Raw genomic sequence first — 22,266 nt, 5'->3', positions numbered from 1 at the left:
ACCAATGAAAAACAATAAGTCTGGGGCCAGGTTTATTAGTCTCTGATATGTTGTTACTCAAATTGTGAAAGAAAATTATTTTTACTTACATTTACTTATTTTTTTATAATCAAGCAATACTTTAATTATTCAGTGTTTCATGTGATGTTATCTCTACCTGTAACAGAAGTGTATCTGTATTCTTAAGTTTGGCAAATACAGAAATCATCAGATGCAGAAAATTAATAAGTAATCAATGAGAAATATATAGGAATGTATAAACATATACATTATGAGCATTTCTGTTTTATAGCTATTCAAAAACAATGATTACAATGATAAAAGTGCCTAATTGGGTTCATCAAGCCTCTATCATTAATGTACCAATGTAATACCACTTATTGGCTTCTTTTGAAATAAAACTAGTAAAGAAAATTAATCACCTACTTGGCCTCAATTAATAAATATACATGAATTAGAGATGTCTTTTTAACCAAAGAGTAGAAACTTTTAGATACAACAGGGAGCTGAAGTCTAAACTATACCAAACAAACAAACAAACAAACAAACAAAACGCAGGTGGCAGTAATATTTATGCGGCCATTATAACCATGTTATTTTGAAAGCCAACCTACTTACATCATCAGTTTCTCCATTATTCTATTGGGTGGGCCCTAGTTTGGATGACCTACTACACTAACACTCCCTGAGGGAGTCTAGGTTGGATAGAGGAATATTCTCCGAGGATAATTAAATTGAGAAAGTGAAACAGAAGAGAATCATGTCAATGGAGCCTCCTTCATGGTTATTACTGAGCAACTGCTAAAAATTATTTGAAATAACTTCAAATCAATTAGAACTGTGTACACTTCTTATCTTTTGGAAATTAATTTTTCTGTATTAAAGACACACTAAAATCCTCATATATTATGAAATAAATACATTTAAAAAAATACCTGAAGCAGATTTAGAATTCTGGGAAGGAGGACTTCCTGGACTCCCCCAGAAAATTTTTCTGTCTAATTTTGTGGTTAATCCTGGAATCTTCCCCTCCTGACAGTGACCCCCTGAAACCTTGATTTTAGCCTAGATTTAGAAACTTCTACAGCTAGTCCCACCTCCAGGGTGGGTAAGTCTTAGCCTGTGATAACTGAGATAGCATTAAATCTATGCATAATGGAGCTCATTTCACTTTAAAAAAAAGAAAAGAAAAATGGCTACAGTTATTAAATCCATACTAAATGTGCAGCATTATATGTGTTCTATTATTTTATATTGTTAATATATCCATTTTAAGAGGAGAAAACTGAGGCAGAGAGGGGGTAATTTGCCCAACATGACACAGTAAGTGAAAAGTCAACTTACTATGTGCTAATTAGTTGCTAGGCAGATAGAAAGATGAATAATGTATAGCTTTCCTTTATAGACTGAATTAATTAATTCTATAATTATTTTCTTATATGTCACAAATCAAGGGCCTCGTCTAGTGAAAAGCTCACTGGTGTGCCTGATTCATGAGAAACAGTGGAAAGCAATCTTAGACAATGGCTATCTGGTAGTTCTTAAAACAGTGTCCTGTTGATACTTTTATTAGTATTACTTAGTAATGGGTAATTCTGCTGATACCATGGCAGAGAAGGATCAGTATTACCAACTTTCCCTTTTACCTCAGGCTCCAATAAGCGTTTAGCACCACCCTGTTAAAGATTCTGTCATTTAAAACTTTGATATTTTGTTCATCATGGATTTTTGCATTAATTTTGCTTTTAAAATATTACATTAAAATATTATTTATCTCGATTACTGATTTTTTTTGGCACTCCCTTAAATTTTGTGCTAAGGCAAATACCTCATTTACCCCACTTGCCTTATCCTAGTCTCAGCCCGGGTTAACAGCAAACATGGAGACACACCATACATGAACAAGCCTGCTATTTTCTTGAGTTATGTGGCTGTCACAGGAGAAACCAAAGAACCACTCTTTATGTAGTAGTTGGTACTCCTCTATAAAGACATTAATGAGGAGATACAGCTCAACTGAACAATACAATTGGGAAAACATATCCTTTCAGGTAGAAGTATACATAAATACAGAAGGCTTATAACTGTTTAATAAGCACAACTATACCCACTTTGTAAAAGAATGATTCTGTTATTCCAGAGGGATTTGCTTAAAGCTAGCAATTCCATAGTATTGAAAGTTATGTCTTACAAAATCCATGTATTTTAAAATGTATAATTTAGTAACTCACTTTTGTTTTTCTTGCTTTCGTAAGGGTCATTCATACACTTTATGTATTACCCAACACCCCCCAAACAGATGAATTTTGAAAATTCAAATGTCAGAAACTAGCAAGCATTTTTTATTCTAGTACTTTTTTTTTTAACCCTCTTTGCCATAAAATTTAGTGAAATATGTAAAGGAGTGATTAGAGCTGCAGTTAGTCTTTGACCTTTACATATAGTTTGGCTCTGTTCCCCAAATTTCTGTTTTTAAACACTTGTACCAACAGTCCTCTTCTTTATTCATACAGTAATTTTTCTTTAGTGATCAATTACATACATATTTAAGTATATTTTAAAAGAATAGAAATGTAGCTTGTCATACACAAATGGCTCTTAGAGAGTTATTGGTTTCATGCCAGTGCTGTCAACTTTCCAACAACAGATTGGATTGGTTAAGAAAGAAGCCATAAACAGCCTATCAACAAGTATTTATACAGATGTTAATGAATTTAAAATTCTGTTAGTATAACATTTATGCCAAACTCCAATTTTATTTGTCCTTTATTGTGAGATATGATGCAATAATTTCTTTTAATAAACACATGCAGACCACTTACACTTTATAATGTAAATCATATTTTTACTATGCCCAGCATAAGATACATAGAATCAGCCATTTATCAAAGTTACCAAAAATATTTCCGTCACATGAAGCATTTTGCTCAGTATGCAACCACGTCCTTCAAAAGCTTTTGGTAAAGAAATGAACTCATCTCCATCCATGAAACCAAGAGTATTTTGTTACTATATTACTGAGAAAGGCCATTAAGAGAAAAGAAAATAGTCATGGGAAAGTCACTTTATGTATTAAAAATATAAATAATTAGCTTCTTTTTGTGTGCCCCAAATGATAATTGAATCCTAACCTCCCTCTGTAAATTTAGAAAACTGATTAATTTGAGGCATATGAGTTTAATGAACACTTATTTTGCTTTTCATGAAGAAAAAAAAATTTCCATTAATTTAAAAAAGACTTCATTTCTTTAAAAAAAAAAAATTATTTATTTATTTTTGGCTGCATTGGGTCTTCATTGCTGCACACGGGCTTTCTCTAGTTGTGGCAAGTGGGGGCTACTCTTTTTTTTTTTCTTTTTCTTTTTATTTTATTTTTTTATACAGCAGGTTCTTATTAGTTATCAATTTTATACATATTAGTGTATATATGTCAGTCCCAATCTTCCAATTCATCCCACCCCCGCCCACCCCCCCACCCCACGGGGGCTACTCTTCGTTGCAGTGCGCAGGCTTCTCATTGCGGTGGCTTCTCTTGTTGTGGAGCATGGACTGCAGGAGTGCGGGATTCAGTAGTTGTGGCTCTCGGGCTCTAGAGCACAGGCTCAACAGTTGTGGCGCACGGGCTTAGTTGCTCCGCGGCACGTGTGATCTTCCTGGATCAGGGCTCGAACCTGTGTCCCCTGCATTGGCAGGTGGATTCTTAACCACTCTGCCACCAGGGAAGTCCCCAAGACTTCATTTCTTTTGGAGAACTTCTTAAAGCTGAACTGCTTTCTTCTAGGATTGTGTACATTGTCAACGTTTTATTTATAAAGTAGCTATACACACACACACACACATACATATTGTTTTTAATTTACTACCTTTGGTTGTCAATTTTTATCCCAATCTAATTCTGACTCTCAGAGCTGAAGTTTCTATTATAATAATTAAGTTAATCACATTTAGACATGTGTTATTCTCCACAATGCGCAGGTTCATCTACATGCTAAAAATCTAAATTGCAACTCTATATTTCTCAGAGAACATTAATCAACTATGACAATCACTCTGTAATTTTACCAATATTTGTTGAGCACCATCCTACTATGTATCACTTAAAAAGTGTATATTCTAGTAGGCAAAACAGACACATGAATAGGTAAGTAAAGTATAATGTAATAAATGCTATCATCGGGTCTCTATATTACCCTTTGGAGGGCATCTCTAACCTAATTTGGATAAGGAATGGAAGTGTTCAAAGATCAGGAGCTTACCCCAAAGAATGTAATTTCTAAACTAAGACCTGAAGACCTGAAGTAAGAACACCATTGATAAAGTGGATAATCCCAAACACAATGTCTATAGGCAAAAAAGATCATTTTGAGTAATTATAATACATCTAGGTGATTGAGGCAGGAACTTAATAGATGTGTCTGAAGGTATAAGGAAGGCCTGTATGCTATGCAAAATGTTTTGAACATTATCCAAAGATAGTAGAGAACCAAGAGTTCAACCTCTGAAAGAGCAAACTAGACGTGTACTTTAGCAAGACCATTTGCAGTATGGAGATATATAAGTGGGAACAAGGCCAAATGGAAAAAGACCAGTGAGAAGGCTGTTACAGTAACTAAGAAGAGATGATAGTAGCCTGAATTTAAATAGTCACAATGCAAATACCAGAAATTTGACAGAATGAAAAGAATTTAGAAGGTAAAATCTGCAGCTGAAGGGTGAGGAAGAATGCTGGTTCAGTACAACACTCTGGTTTCTGAATTTTACATTGACAATGATAGTAGAATTATAGGAACTTAGAAAAGATGGGATAATACATGAGTTCAACTTTTTACATATTCTGTTTAAATTATCTGTAGGATACCAAAATGGAGAGATTTTGGATGGATACATTTCAGAAGGAGATAAGGAAAGTGATTGAAGAAATTGAATGAATATCCTCTTACAGGAAGATTATAACCAAGGAATAAGATAGGGCCAGAATAGTACCCCAGAGAAGAATCCGGAGAGTGGAAGAGATAGCAAAGGAAGATGAGCCCTTGAAGGAAACTGGGGTTTAGACAAAAGGGCAGAGAAAAACCAGATAAGTGGAATTAAACAAGACTCAAAGGAAATAATCCTTTTAAGAAGGAAGACGTGAACAATGTATAATATTACAGAGGAGTCAGTAAGAATTTCAAAAAGTCCCAAAGATTTAGCAGTACTAATGATCTCGGTGTGAACGGTTCCAGTGAAATGGTGTGCGGAGGAAGCCATATTGCAGTGAGCTGAAGCACGAATGTCAGTAAGTCAACAGAGACTCTCACTCACTCCTGTTCAAAATGAGGGCAGTGGGGATGAAAGGAGGAGCCAGGTATTACTGAGATACCCAGCAGGGAGACTAGACCCAGTTTCTGGATTAGATGTCATTACATAAGGAATGAGCAGCCAAGGTTTACTCCAGAATATCTGGTCTGAATGACTTGGGAATTCAGGAGAAAAACCAGACTTAGTAGGATGATAATGATAAAAACAAGTTGTGATTCTGAAGTTCAGCTGGATCTGAGAACAGGAATAAGATAGAGGTTGGTGATACCTAGTTCTCTAAGCTGCCAGCCTCCTGAGGCAATAAACAGTGCATATCTAATTGACTGGCATCAAAAGCCAGCACAATACCAGGCATGGGGTGTGGTGGTGGACAGCAGGGGTGCGGGTGCTCCTAGATACTTGCAGAATGACAAGTATCAACATCTGAAGGAACACAAATATAAAGGAGCCTGAAAGGAAGCACTCAAAGTCTGATGTTCCCAAGTCCTGCAGAGAAGAGAGTTCTAAGACAAAGAAAATGTTCTGTGTAGTTGAATTCAGCAGAGAGGCCAATGAAGATAAGGAATAAATGTGTTTGGTAGATACGATGGCTTAAGACCCTCATAGTAAGGACAGTTTCAATTTGACAAAATCAGATTGCAATAAATTAAGGAGGAAATGTAAAGGAAAGACCGAGAGAGTAGATTCCTCTTAAAAGAATTCTGTTAACAACCGGTATCTTTTAGTGTGAAAGACAAAATATTAGAAGAGTATAGAATTTGTCCCTGAAATCTTATGTGTCATTTTATATAAGTTTATCAAATCGGGAGATACAAACCTATAAATTATGAGACGAAAATTGTTTATAGTTTAGAAAATATTTAGCAAGTAGATAAATTTGGATACCTAGAGAAGAAAATATTTGCACCAGTGATAACAGATAAAGGATTATGAATGTCAGTTGAAAACAAAAATGGAAATACTAGAATCCAGCATATAATTGGGGAGAACAAGAAAGATATTTTACACTTTATGACCTATAATTGGTAAATAATCATATGGAATCACTTTCAATCTCACTAGCAGTAGAGACATATAAATTAAAATCATATTAGACAATATTTTTCTCAAATTATCAACAGCTTTAAAATATTTAATATCCCAGTGTTGACTAGGGGCTTAGTGAAATGAATAACCTCATATAGCAGATGGTAAATTGGTGAAAGTTTTAAAAACTATTTGACAATATAGATTATATTGTGTTCCTCGAAATATTTATAACTTCAGACATGTTATCTTTAATTCCACCTGAAAAAGTGGATTAATTAAATAGAATAATTAAAAACCTTCATGTAACAAGTTAGTACCTCACAGTGTATAACCCCTAAAAGTATTTTCAGGATGAGATTTCCATTACATAGAATGCATTTGTTATAGTACTAACTGAAAAGTAGAATGTATAGGATACATACAATTGTATGTAAACGAAAAACAAATCTATGAACAAAAGAACTAAAAGAAAATGCCTTAAAAGTGTTATCCAGTTGTTGTCTTTGAATAGTGGGGCTTTCTGTGGATTTTCTTTTCTTTGACTTTTTAGTTTTCAGTATTTTTTAAATCATCTATTATGAAAACGTATTATTTTTATAATAAAAAGTTTAACAATTTGTTTAAATAAAATTATTAAAATGTGTGTTTTGAAGTAAAGCAGCATATATAGACTGTAGTAACTAGGGGAGAGCAGGAATCAAAAGGAGACTTTTTTCTTAGGTTGATGGTACGAGAAATTTATGAAGACCCAGAGAAGTAGGAAAGAGCAGTAGATAGGCAGTAGCTTCGAGTTTTGCAGACCAAATGATGCTTCTTCTAAAACCAGGAGGATTTATTGGGGAGCCTGAGTAGAAAGTGATAAGCATCTGTTAAGTAATCCGGGTCACCATCATTCTTCCTACACAAGATGCTAAAAGCAAGCTTCAAGGAGTAAATACTACTTTCTCCTCAGTGACAGGGGTAATCCTAAAATGGTTTAGCGAAAATCATTTGCCAGAATCATTTCCTCCAGCATTTGAATGGCAATATTTTTGAATACATCCAACCAATATCACCACTATGCTAGTTCTCTTTTTTACACTGAACTCATGCCAATCTACCAATCTATGCCTTCAGATTAAAAGGGTTAATATGAATTGGACCCTTACAGTGAAATCTCTAATCTTTACCCAGGGATTGTTATTTAGAACCTTGGCTGAGTTCTGATGTAAAACCACTTAGGGTTTATGGAGTATTATTGTACAGTTGAGGAAAACTTTTCAGAATGAACACTTTAAAAAGGGACTACTGCAAGTATATGTCACTTTTTTAAAACAGAAAGACGTAGAGATAATTTTTATTTTCAGCTAAAAGTACACTTGTTACAAAATGATTCTCTACATATCAAGAGTAGGTAAGTTTCCAGTCGTGGGTTCAATTGATTATCAGGGTCACTGATTCCTCACTACTATCTGTCATTGTACTCATGGGTTCACCATTTGGTCTAGTCAACCAAGAAAGGCAGATAAAAGGCTGGGACTCTGCTGGCGAAGAGACTTAATGCTTAATGCAGTGTGGGTGTAGCAACCCCAAATCTTCCCTTTGTTTGAGTCTTTTTTATAGTTTCTTTGTAAGGAAGGCCATTTATCAAAATGGTGTCTGCTCATGGATGCAGTGGTCAGCCCTTGAAAGTGAAGTAATTGTTCATTCAATACAGCAACTATGGAGGGATTGGCTTAAACTCAAGAAGAAAGGGTGTGACCATTTTAGAAACATAAGGTGGCACAAGAAGTTAACAGGAAGTTAACTTTACTAAGTAAAGTAATTTAGAGAAAAAAATCTTGATTTGTAGCTTTCCTGAGAACTGGCTCCAGTATCTCTTTGGACTGAAAACTAGAGTCATTTCACTAATACAACAGTAACTTTTATGGAATAAAAAGACATGATGAATGTACCATCCTCAGCATATTCAGAAAGACAGATGCTAAATGTGTGTATACATGTGTGATGTGTCTCTGTACAGCACCAAGCATTCAAAATAGGCTTTGCCCCATGCTCCATTTGTTTTCCAAACAACTTGCAAATATAAAATGACTTTCTATGTACGAAGATCTATAGTGAAAGAATAATTCCAACTAATAAATTGACATTTTAAACATCAGGTTTTAAATTATAGAATTCTTGTGAGTTTGATTACCATGAGTTAGTTTCAAGAGGTACCTTCTCTGGTGTACTGTCAGTCAAGCCTACAATGCTAACAAGTCCCTGAGCATGGTGATGGCACCAAAAAAGAAGCAGTCTAAAAACTCAAGAGAAGTGCTCTAAAACAACAGCTCTTCATTGTAACTCAAATGCATGACATTGATGTAGCAGCAATGTCTGCAGGGATTTTTTTTTTGAAAAATACAAACATATATATAGTAAATTTAAATGTGAATATAACGGTCAGATTTTTCTTTTTCTTTCATTTTCTTACTATTTTATTTTTCTTTATGTTTGTTATCTTGTGTTCTTACCTTGTATAATTTCTCCTCTTGCATATTCTCTATACCCATCTTCACTGTTACGCTTTCCCCCCTCCATCTTTGAAATCACTGTTATGGCATTAGCACAGGTTTCCTAAACCAAATATAAATGATATCCTAACTTAAGTATTGTACTAGCTTACACAAACCAAGCTTAGTTTTACATAGAATTAAAATTCTGTTTTGAAAATCCTCAATATAATTTATAAATTCTACATGTGGATAAGATAGCATGAGAACAATTAGACTTTAAATTCCGTCTACCAAAAATAATTATTTGTATTTTCTAAAACACTAAAAAACAAGCCGTATAAAATGTAGGTTGCACTAAAACAACTCCTTTATTTTTCAATATAGTTGGGTTTGAAACTCAAGTTGGAAAAGCACTTAATCTATAAGTGACTGACATTATTTCTCTTACAGATGATTTAGCTCCCATGAATTAAATTGCCTTGTTTTTCTTTTTTTTCTTGTGATAAAATTGTTAGCCTAGACTGAACTGCTTGGCCAAAATTTGATCTCTTTAAATAACAAATAAAATTTCCATATTTTTTCCCTAGGTAAGGAAGAAGAATTTATGTATAAGGATACCACTGCAAATGAAAAATTAGAAAGGAATAAAGAATATACATACCAATGGCTTCATACACAGGTTGGGCTTCATGAAACTAGTTCCAGAAACATGAAATGGTGAGGTCATTTCCTTTAAATTAGATTTTTGTATTGCAAATACATCTTGAAAACTGAAACCTAGGTTAACTGTGCTAAAACAAACATGACTTTATATAGCCAAAGGCCAATACTCTACATTGCCAGGTTATAAATGGCCTCTTATGTAGAATAGATTTGATCGTTCTTTATATTTTTCACCATAAAATATTCAAGAACTTAGTTTCTGTATTGCTTAAAACCAACACAGATGATTGATGGTGATGATGAACCACACAAATAATTCTACTTTATAAAGTAAAATGCATGGTATCGATTAACTGTTTATAAATATCATATGTATTGGAGGTTATAGTATTTTATTTTATGTTATTTTTGTTATCATTTATGTTTGGCAGTTAAAATTATAATTCAACCCTGATGCTGCCACTTTACCAGTCATGTAACTGATTTTCAATGATGTCTCAATGCTTTAGTTTCCTCTTCTTTATAGTGAGATGATAATATCTTATCTCTCTACTTCACAATAGAAGTGAGCTCTCAAGGTTGAGGGTATCAAATGTTGATGTGCCTTAGCAGCAAACAAGGTGCCTTAAGCTTAATAGGTAATCAATAAATTTTTATTACATTAATGTATGTATTAGTTTTCTAGGGCTGCCATAACAAAATACCACAGATCATGTGGCTTTAAGAGCAGAGATGTATAGATATTTTCTCACAGTTCTGGAGGTTATAAGTCCAAGATGAAGGAGTCAGCAAGTTTGGTTTCTTTAGAGGTCAGTCTCCTTGGCTTGCAGATGGCTACCTTCTCACTGTGTCCTCACATGACCATCCCTCCACCTGTGTTATCTGTGTTTTAATCTCTTCTTACAAGGACACCAGTTATATTGGATTAGGGCCCACCCCTATGACCTCGTTTTACCTTAAGTACCTCTTTAAAGGCCCTATCTTCACATAGTCATATTCTGAGGTATTGAAGATTAAGATCTGAACATATAAACTTTGAAGGAACAAAATTCAGCCCAAAAAATGTAATATAAAGCACTTATGTGCATAACCACTAAACCAAAGTTTTAAGGAAAAAGAAGTCTGGATATAATATTTTTTTTTAATTAATTAATTTATTTTTGACTGTGTTGGGTCTTCGTTTTCTGCGCGAGGGCTTCCTCTAGTTGCGGCAAGCGGGGGTCACTCTTCATCGCGGTGCGCGGGCCTTTCACTATGACGGCCTCTCTTGTTGCGGAGCACAGGCTCCAGACGCTCAGGCTCAGCAGTTGTGGCTCACGGGCCCAGTTGCTCTGCGGCATGTGGGATCCTCCCAGACCGGGGCTCGAACCCATGTCCCCCGCACTGGCAGGCAGACTCCCAACCACTGCGCCACCAGGGAAGCCCCTGGATATAATATTTTGACATAAATTTTTTAAAATTGAAGTATAGTTGATTTACAATGTTGTGTTAGTTTCAGGTGTACAGCACATACATATTCTTTTTCACGTTCTTTTCTCTTATAGGTTATTACAAAATATTGAGTATAGTTCCCTGTGCTATACAGCTGACATAAATTTTTAAGACTTTCATTTTAGCTACATATATCCACAAAACAGTAAAAAAAAAAAAGTGCTATTATAAGCATTTATTAAATATGTAAACCAGTATTGAATCTAAATGTAGATGACACTTTGGAAACGTTTCCAGGGATTGTGGGTGATAACTATTTAAATGAGTAACAAACAAACAAATCTACAATTATGAGGGCTAAAACTTAATTTAGCAGAAAATTATAATGTGCAAAAATGCAACCTTTTTTAATAATATATACGAATGGAAACCTTTGTATGTAGTCAATTCTATGCATACAATTTCTTTAAAAACACGGAAAAGAAAGTGAAGAATGAAAGTGAAATTAAAACATTTCAAAATCTGGATTGTTATAGCCTATTTCATTGTGAGCAAAGAAAGTAGGAATAAAGCAATCAACATTTGAGAATTTTTTATTTTGCTAAGTATTCTAATTAATGCAAGCACAATTTATTTTATGTTGGTATTAATCAATTTAGCATAATTCATAACATGACATTCTTAGGACTGTAAACAAATATGGTATAACCCATAGCTTACCATCTGTATTAACCAGGTGTAAGAGGTCTGGTTTAGAAATATAAAAGCATCTGTATAGATAATGTGAAAAATACAAGCAAAATGTTTCAGGATGTATTTTAGATATGCTTAAACATTTCACAACATCCCTTACTCCTAAATAAGTTATGTTTAAACATATACTGCAACAGGCAATTGTTGATGGATTTTCTGTTTTGAAAATATAATATAATATATAAAAGAAGATATAGGTAGTAATATTTTAAGAAAAATTGTGTTCAAAAACAGAAGTTCTTGAAAAGCCAAATATCAACAGAAGTTCATTGTGAGCATTAGTATAATGCCTTAAACATACCAGAGCTATTTTAAAAATAGGAAGTTTTGCCTTTCTTATAAGTAAGATATATAAGTACATGTAGTAAAATATTTATATTTTCTATAATTTTTTAGCTATGGTTATTGGTACTTTCAGATTTTTGATCTGTGTATGTGTTTATGTTTGGCAAAGAAGGGTGGCATTAAAGTGTTGTTCAGAAATTTAAATTTCATGTCAAACTGAATTTTAAAATGACTATGAAAAGATGTAAATTTGTATGTATCTTTGCATGTCACCTAATTTAAGAAAACTATTATTTCCATTTTGTAAATTATTGATTTCTCCCAAACTTTTCATTGGGCATGTCTTTCATAGTCTTCCTCTACATTTATATAATGATATGATTTCTGTTTTTGTTACTGTGCAGCAATCACTTCTTGCCTGAGTTAGATCCAGATGTACTTAATGGTGGAAGAGTTCAGCTTGTGGTAAGAAATGTGTTTAAAGTTCAGAAAAAATGTTGTGCACACCAGTACTCAATAAATGGCACTTTAAGATATGTCCATAAGTAGTGTAAATTATGAAAATACCACAACTGTATCTTTTTGGGATAATGTCAAAATGCTATGTATTAAAATAGTACCATGTTTTCTTGGCTTGTAATATATCTTTAAAATATGATATTACTTTAAAATATTAATTCTATATGGCAGATTTTAAAATATTAGCACGCTACCGTATTTTTAAAAATACTCTGGACAAGAAGTTGTATAATAACATTATTTTCTAGAATATTTTAAGAGTAGGATATTTGAGGGAAACAGCAAAGTACCCTCACAACTCAGGAAATCAAACCAGATAAAAATTAGAAAGTAATTGTGAACTCAACCATTCTAAGTAATAAAGTGTAAATTATTGGAGCTCAGGACTTCCCTGGTGGTCCAGTGGTTAAGACTTTGTCTTCCAATCCAGGGGGTGCAGGTTTCTATCCCTGGTGTGGGAACTAAGAGCCCACATGCCTTGCGGCCAAAAAACCAAAACATAAAACAGAAGCAGTATTGTAACACATTCAATAAAGACTTTAAAAAAAATGGGCCACATCAAAAAAAAAAAATTATTTTTTAATTGTTGGAGCTTTAGGAACAACCAAGTTCTAACTTGGTCACCAGAGTGTAGACTCTAGACAGTAGAACTAATGGGCATTGCAAAAGTCAATTGAACTATATATATGCTATTAGAAGGAAGACTATAGTAACAGAAGGAGAATGGCCAATATGGAGTCTAGAGAAAGAATCCCCAAACAAGAAATTTTAAATGTGTTTCCAGAAATTTCCAGAGAAGAGGTTACCCTAACCAATGATGGAAGTGTGTGGCCTCCTTGGCAGGTGAAAATGGATGCATCAAGTGACCCTAACTTTATGACACCTTCCATTTATGTCAACTAGTAAATATTCCTTGCTCAGATTCTACATTCATCAAGAAAACTGATTATAATTTAACTTACCATGCAGAATTTAGTGTAAAAAGATAATGTATTCCCTAATGGGAACTAGTATTATCGTATCCAGAGCAGTTATTCATCATTCTCATGAATAACTCATTCAAGGAGTTTTCCTGAAAGAGGAGAAAAATTAGGACAATAGCTAAAATTAGTGTGTTTATGAAAATATATAGAATCTATGTACATATTTGAAATAATCACTCAGCAAGTATTTTCTTGCATTTTAATAGAGATCCCTGTGGCAGAGTGACATGTAGATTACCCTAGGAAAATTGGTACTTCAGGCTATTAACACCCTACGTGTTATTGACTAGCACTTTTGCACAGATTTTTGTGTGGCCACTTTGGAGCAAGAATGGGGAATATAAAAGTGCCAAGGAATGCCAGGATAAAGGAAGGGATATTACATTTAATTATTATACCTCTAAAAATGAATGAAAACAGATTGGGTAGATTACTAATCAAAATGGTTCTATGAGATTAATGCTCTGACATTAATCTCCTTCCTCCCTATCCCACTATATTATACTACCTACAAATGTATGGCAAATACATAGCAATGATAAATGACTGTTTTTTAATGTGTTGAAGAGGTACAGCTGAACACAGAACAAGGTAAGTATTAATAGTAGTAGAACAGACTCTTTTTTTTTGAGTCAAGACAGTGGGATGGATCAAGGATTTATGCTAAAAGGATACTGGGGTAATTGAAGGCCAAGAGTGGAAATCATGCAGGGTGTTGAAGAATAAAAACACCCTACTAGTGGGGGAACTTGTACAGATAATTGCATAACTGAGACCAGGCCATAACTAAGAGGAAAATCTTAAAATTTTAAAAAGCTGCAACTGCTGCTACTATAAGATCCTCAAAGACATAAGAATAACACCCATAATAAAAGGACAGAAAATTATGGAACAAAAATGATCAAATTTTAATTAAAGGAGAGATGGATATGCAAATAAGCCTATTATAAATTCTGGAAATAAAAAATATCATTGAACTGAACCCTCAACTAGACATCATAGAATAGAGAATTAGTGAATTGAAAGTTTATTTACAAAGGAACAATAGATTGACAGCTAACATCATATCAGAACAAGGTATACCAAAAGACAATGGAGTTATTTCTTAATAATAGGGATGAATATAAATGTCATCTAGAATATTCATCACTAACCTTCAAAAGTGAGGACAGTTAGACATAATCAAACACTCAAATGCTGGGCTTTGAGGAAGCTAATAAATAACCTCTCTGTCTTCCAAATGGGATTAAAGCATATTGTATGACAGACAGGAATGAGAAAAATGGAAACAAGATATTATTTTACTTACCTACAAATATATACTTCAGAAGGCATGTCATAGAGCTAGACAATTATATTGTTTATTAAATTTATCCTCCCAAACGCTAGCATTTTCCTGCAGAAGACAGTCATAGTTCAGGTTCTCCAGAAAACATACTCTGAGATTCTGATATTTGAAAGCAGGATGTTAATTGGGGAAGGCTTTCAGGAACAACTCCTTTGAGGGATGAAAAAAGCAGGATTGAGCAGAAGGAGAAGGTGAATTGCAATAGAGTTAAATGATAAATCTTAACATTAATATGTGCAAGGCCCCTACAATGATAACTATCAAACATTGCTTATAAAAAAATCAGAGATGTATACCATATGCATGAATAGGAAGACTCAAATTGTAAGACGTCAGTTCTTTCCAAATGATCTATAAATTCAATAAACTTTTAGAAAGCTTTTTAGTAGAAATGGACAGATTTTTAAAATGGAATTTTAAATATGAAAATGCATAAGACCTAGAATAGTCAATGCACTCTTGAAAAGGAATAGTAAGGAGAGTCACACTATTTGATTTCAAGACTTGCTATACAACCCCAGTAATCAAGACTGTATGTTATGTTCATAAAGAAAAAAAAAAAAAATCAATCAATGGAAAAGAATAGAGAGTCCAGACGAATACCATACTTATAAAGTTAATTGATTTCCTTAAGGATACTAAAGCAATTAAAAAGAGGGAAAGAATAATTTTTTCAACAAATAGTGCCGGGCAACTGGACATCTACATGGAAAAAAGAAATGAATCTCGACTCCTACTTCACATCTTACTTAAAAATAAATTTGAGATCAATCATGGGCCTAAATGTAGAAGCTTAAATTGTAAAAATTCTCAAAGAAAACATAGTATGGTATTTTCAAAAACCTGAAGTAGGCAAAGATTTCTCAGATAAAAAAAGCATAATCAAAAAAAGAAAAAGGTAAATTGTACTTCATCAAATTTAAAAGCATTTGTACTTAGAAACAACATTCAGAAAATGAAAGGAAATGATAAGTCAAACCACATCCTAGGAGAAAAATTCATTCTCCCTCTTCCTCCCTCCCTTCCTCCCTACCCACTTCCTGTTTGTCTTCTTCACAGCCTTCTTACAATCAATAATATAAAGACAGACACCCCAAGTTATAAAAAAAAAGTGGCAAAAGGTTTGAGAGACTTCACAAATGAAGATATTTGAATGGTTAATAAATACTTTAAGTTAAAACAACAATGAGGTACTACTACATAGCACTAGAATGGTTAATATTTAAAAGGCAAATGTGGGTAAATATATGGAACAACTAGGACACTCACACATTGATGGTATAGTGAAAAATGATAAAACCATTTGGGAAAATAGGCAGTTTCCTATAAATTTATACATACACCTACCCTATGACCCATTAATTCTACTCCTAGTTGTTTACCCAGAGGAAATGAAAACAGATGTCCACATAAAGACCTCTATGAAAATTATATAGCAGCTCTATTGATAAAAGCCAAAACATGCAAACAGCCTAAATGTTTATCAACAAGAGAATAGATAAACCGTGGTATATTCTTGCAATGGCATACTTACTCAAAAATGAAAAGAAATAAACTCCCAATACATACAGAAAAATGGGTAAATATCAAAAACAATATAGTGACTGAAAGAAGCCAGACACTAAAGAGTGCATACTATATGATTCTAGTTTTATTAAGTTTAAGAATAGAGAAAACTAACCTATCCAATGGTGAAAGAAATCAGAACAGTAGTTGCTTTAAGTATGAATTACTGGAAGGAGGCACAAAAGAACTATTTTGTAGTTATATTAGTCAGGGTTCACTAGAGAAGCAGAATCAATAGGATATATATATCTCCTATATCCTATATCTCTAAATAGATGATAGATAGATAGATAGATAGATAGATAGATGATAGATAGATGATAGATAGATAGATAGATAATAGATAGATAGATAGATAGATGATAGATGATAAATAGATAGGCCAGAGGGCTGATGGTATAAGTTACAGTTCTAGTCCAAAAGTCTTGAAATCAGGTAGTATGAGTCTTCTTACTGTTCTTTTTCAAGATTGCATTGGCTATTCTAGGTCCCGTATACAAAGCTTTTTTACATGTGTGTGTGTGTGTATGTGTATGTGTATATATATATATATATATAGAGAGAGAGAGAGAGAGAGAGAGAGAAATTTATTAGCAAGCTAGCTAACTAGAGATTTTATAAATATATTTATTTATTTAGTATAAAGAATTATATACTATTTATTATAAGGAATTGGCTCATTTGATTGTGGAGGCTGAGAAGTCCCATGATCTGCTGCCTGTAAGATAGAGACCCAGGAGAGCCTGGTGGTATAGTTCCAGTCTGAGTCTGAAGGCCTGAGAACCAGAACCAATGGTATTAAGTTCTAGTCCAAGTCTGAAGGCCTGAGAGCCAGGAGTGCTCTCCTGGCTCTTATTGGATAAGTTTCAGTCTTAAGACAGGAGAAGACCTGTATCTCAGCTTCATCAGTCAAGTAGAGAGATGACTTCTCTCTTCCTCCACCTTTTTGTTCTATTCAGACCCTCAAGGATTAGATGATGGCCAGCCACATTTCTGGAGAGCATTCTGGTATACTCAGTCTGCTGATTTACACACAAATCTCATCCAGAAACATGCTCACAGACACACCCAGAAATAATATTAAACCAAATATTAAATATTTGGTTATTTAATATTTAATAATTGAACTGAACAATGTAATTAGAAAATGAGCAAAGGGCTTGAATAGTTACTTCACCAAAGAGAATATTCAGATAGAAATAAGCACACGAAACGATTTTAAAAATCATTAATCACTAGGGAAATTGTTAAAGCCACTATATGACACCACCCATAACCTATTAGAGTGGTTAAAATAAAATGCTGACAATACCAAGTGCTGACAAATATGTGGAGCGACTGGATCGTTCATGCATTGCTACTGAGGAAAAAAAAATATTCATACATTGCCACTGGAAAAAAAATGTGTCAATTTCTTATAAAGTTAAATATATACTTACTTGACTCAGTAGTTTTGCTCCTGAGCATTTTTCCTAGAGAAATGAACTTATGTTCAATCAAAAACCTATACATAAATGTTCATAGCAGTTTTATTTGTGAGAGCCAAAATTGGAAATGGCTCAAATCTCATTCAGTGAGTGAAAGGATAAACAAATGGTGGTATATACATACAATGGATACACAAAAAGGAATAAAAAGCAACAAACAAGAACAAACTCATGTTACACACAAAGACTTTCATGGATCTCAAGAGCATTTTGCTGAGTGAAAGACAATTTCAAAAAGTTACATACTGGGACTTCCCTGGTGGTGCAGTGGTTAAGACTCTGCTCTCTCAATGCAGAGGCCCATGTTCGATCCCTGGCTAAGGAACTAGATCCCACATACATGCCACAGCTAAGAGTTTGCATGCCACAACTAAGGAGCCCACCTGCCACAACTAAGACCCAGCACAACCAAATAAATAAATAAATAATTTTTTTAAAAAAATTACATACTGTATGATTTCATTTACATAACATTCTCGAAGTTATATAATTATGGTGATGGGGTGTATATTAGTGATTGCCAGTGATTAGACTGGGGGGAGGGTATGACTCTAAAGGGAAAGCAAAGGAGTTTCTTTGGGAAGATGGAATAATTGTCTATTCTGATTGTGGTGGTAGTTACATGAATTTATACATGTGATAAAATGTCATAGAAGCATACACAAACCAAAAAAACAAAAAATACTGCATGTGAAAACTGGTGAATAAGGTCTGTGGTTTAGTAATGGTATTGCACCAATGTCAATTTCCTGGTTTTGTTAATCAAACTTTGATTATGTAAGATATCATTTGGACAAGTTGTGTGGAGGGTATACAGGGAACTCTTAGTACCAATTCTGCAGCTTCTATGAGAGTTTTAAATTCAAAATAAAAATTTTGAAAATGACTGAACTTCATGTTTAAGTTCTGTGCATTTCATTACATGTATATTATAACCCTGTAAAACATTTGAAGTGCCTTCCATGCCCACATATGTTACATAACAAGGTGTCGGCCTTATTATATAAGAAAAAGGGCTTGTGCAATTATGACAATGTATTATGAATGGAGGGGTATGCATACCTCAGCTTTCTGCAACCGAAGATAAAAATATTTTTAAATCACTCATATGTCTAGAAATAATACAAATAATGATGTGGTATGTTCATAGCATATACAATAATTTGCATATTATCCAAACAGTTGAATGAACTAAATCTAATTATTATTACATCTGTAACTAATTATTACAGATGTAATAATGTACAGTGAAAAAAGCAAGTTGCAGAAAAAAGATACCACTTAGGTTAATTTTGAAAATAATACTCTAAAATTTTTGAATACCTATATGTAGAAATACTAAAAGGTAGCTTATAAGTGAACTTCACTTTATAACATTTTATTTCTCTTTTTAAAAAAATCTGGATAATAAGTAAATAGGTATTTATTTTTATCTGTGCTGTTTATGTCTTGACTTCTAAAAATAAAAACTTTTAAAATAAATATTTAATAAAATCTTGTTTATGAAAAAAAGCAGAAGGAAGAGGAACTCACAGTTCTTTATTAAATGAGAGACATTCTCTATTTTTAAATTAAGTTGCTTGGTTTGGAGGTGAACCAGGATCCACTTGCTTAGAGAAGTCATGTTCCAAAATTCATACCCCTCATTTCATTGTGAAAATATGAGAAAAAATATTATGAACTTTGTAGATGGGGCTGCAAATGTGACCTGATCAGAAAACAAAGACCAACGAGAATTTTGCAAAATCACTATTTAAATATTTGCTATTGAATTGCATATAAGAAATGTCTTATCTGACATTAACTCAAAACTGTTTATTGTGTTATAACCGTACAGAATGTTTAATATTACAGTGTTTTGGAATTAAACATACATTTTTGTAGAACAAGTATTAAAAGCATGGTTGATTATATTCCATTTTTAAGTATATCCATTTTGCATGACATAGAAGAACATATATATTTTCTTTATGATTTCTCTACTCGTTAACAGTAAGAGGAAGAACGGTGTTCAATTTGAAAGCCAGTGTTTTCAGAAATAGAACTTGAATATAAATACATAAGCGCTACTGGACTTGTAGCTAGCCTCTTTATGAAATTTCTAGGTTTGCATTTAAGCTGATAGGTGGTACCGTTGTGAAATTGTGTGTTACTGTTAAATTTCACTTCTAAATTTGATTCCCTGTTAAAATCTGGCTTAATTAGTAACTGACATTGTTTTCTACTTTGGAAGAAACAATCTTTTGGATATTAATGGCTTAGATGATAACAAGGTTTTGGGAAGGCATGTGTTCACAAATATTTTCTTGACATGTAGGTATTGTCTTGTTTGGAGGAGGGTGGGATTTCTGCGTTTTAAATAGGTGTAGTGAAATTGTGTCATTAAATTGAAGCAAATAAAACCTGATTTTAAAATCCTGAGGCTTACAGATAAAGCCTCTTTAGCCATAGGAGAGTCCCCTATGTGGTTAACATGTTTTTCCTTGTTTTGTAACTGGTCTCACCAAAATTGTGGTATTGCTTTGATAGTTCCCCCTTATTCCTGTCTGGTTCTTTTGATGTCTTAGTATTGATGGAGCTATTCTAATGGGAACATTAAATACATACTCTTGTGCACTAATTGAAATAAAATCCGGAAAGAATGTGTTACATTTTTTGGACTAAAATCACAAGTGTAAATTGGAAGCCAATTGTTATTTATTTCATTTTCAACAGTTTTCTACTGAGGTTTTTTGACAAAACAATTGTATCACTTAGCCAGATACATTTTAAAAAGTGACTGATGCTATAGAATGGTTTCTGTTCTGAGTTCAGTAATAGCAAACTTGCTCACTTAACAATGAGAAGGTCATGCATATGGGTGGGAAGGTGGGAAGGGGATGTAAAGGAGAAGAGCAAAGATCTGGATCTGAAAGAAGATGATCTTTAGATTCTGGTTTCATGAGTTTTTGTAGCTCATCATATGGGAATAGCTTTTTAACCACAGCGATGGTTTTATGGCTTTCTTTCACTCTATTTAAATTTTTCTCACATCAAACATTAAGGACAATGCTTTCTCACAGGACTTCAAGCATCCTGTGGTTTGGGTGAAATCCCAGCTACTTTGAGGCTGCTTTGCATTCCATCATGGCATTTTCTCCCACTTCAGGGCTGAATCCTGATAAATCCTTACTTAATGATATTAGACATTATGTAAAAACAATATTTTATAGGCAAGAAGTGACTCTTTCAACTCTTAAGTTCAGCCCAAGATAGTAATAAAAGTTCTGAGAGTAATTTTAGATGAAATAAATTACCTAACACATATGTCCTTAAAATAAAATATCTTGAAACTTCTATCTATCCTTACTCCCAAATTAGACTTCATGTATAGTATTTTTATATTAATAATGACTATAATGAGAAGGTAGAGGTCTTTTGTGACTTTGTAGTATACAATTATGTGATGAAAGGCATTTCAGGGAATTTTATAAGTGGTAAAACATAAATATTGCAGAAAATAATCCAATGTGACATTTCTAACGTTCAATTAAGAATTAAATAATATCCTTGGTAAATAAGTGATGTTAAGTTATTTAAAGTTTCGTCAGTTGCCTTTAAGATTGATTTTCATCAAAATTACTGTACTAAAGTATTTTCTTTTGTTGTACAGACTCAAATAGCAAACCTCAATTTTAAAATCGGCTCTTATTTGCAAAAAATGCTTTGACATAGTGCATTTGTTCTGCCTGGGCTGCAATAAAGGATTGTGGTATCATTTTGAAGAAGGTTGTTTGACAGAGCCTGTTTGTTTATTTGGGGTAATGTGAGCTGCATTCAGAAAATGCCATATTTTGTTTCATGATTGTATACATTCTCTCCCACTGCTCCCAGGCAAGGCTTGTAAGCAGAGAAGACACGGATTTAGACCTTTTTTCCATGACCAGTGGAAGTGCTTTGTCTGTGAAGAGAGAAAAAAAAAATCAGGCACACAGACACTCAGCAGGATCTTCAAGTAAGTTGTGGTTTCCTTCAGAATTAATTTAGAAATCACAAATGAATTGATGGAAACTAATGCCAGCAAGCATTCTTTTACAGATAAGGGGTAGGATGCCAGCAACCAGAACTGCCCAAAACTATGCATTTGAATTTTTTCCTTCTTTAAATGTCTTCTTTTGATATAAACAGAATTAAATTATTTCAAAATTAATAGCATCAGTTTTTATTTTAATTGTATTCTGTGACTCAGTGGTCTACTCCCCCACCCCGCAACCCCCATGGATTGTATTGAATTCTTTGATCATTTAGTTCTAAAAGAATTTGTTTAGGCTAATTGTAAAAAGTTGGATTTATATATCAAAGTAGTGTGTTTTGGTCTTTTGTCATTAATTTAATATATATTATAAGTAAAGTTTGTTTTTGAAGGAAATTTTTTTTAAATAACA

At 33.4% G+C, this 22,266-nt stretch overlaps 1 protein-coding gene across 1 annotated transcript in view; it reads left to right on the top strand.

Moving 5' to 3' along the window:
* Positions 1-21,868, top strand: part of LRRIQ1 (leucine rich repeats and IQ motif containing 1) — a 184,738-nt gene extending 162,870 nt beyond the window's left edge. Inside the window, exons 23-25 of the mRNA XM_007165929.3 lie at positions 9,395-9,524; positions 12,344-12,404; positions 21,716-21,868. Of these exons, the coding sequence (XP_007165991.3) occupies positions 9,395-9,524; positions 12,344-12,404; positions 21,716-21,868 (344 nt within the window). The remainder of the gene's footprint in view (positions 1-9,394; positions 9,525-12,343; positions 12,405-21,715) is intronic.
* The last annotated feature ends 398 nt before the right edge of the window (positions 21,869-22,266 follow it).

This window comes from Balaenoptera acutorostrata, chromosome 11 (assembly GCF_949987535.1).
Source record: "Balaenoptera acutorostrata chromosome 11, mBalAcu1.1, whole genome shotgun sequence".
NCBI classification, from domain to species: domain Eukaryota; kingdom Metazoa; phylum Chordata; class Mammalia; order Artiodactyla; family Balaenopteridae; genus Balaenoptera; species Balaenoptera acutorostrata.
Note: the sequence above shows the minus strand (reverse complement) of the source record. Positions and strands in the feature narration are given on the sequence as shown.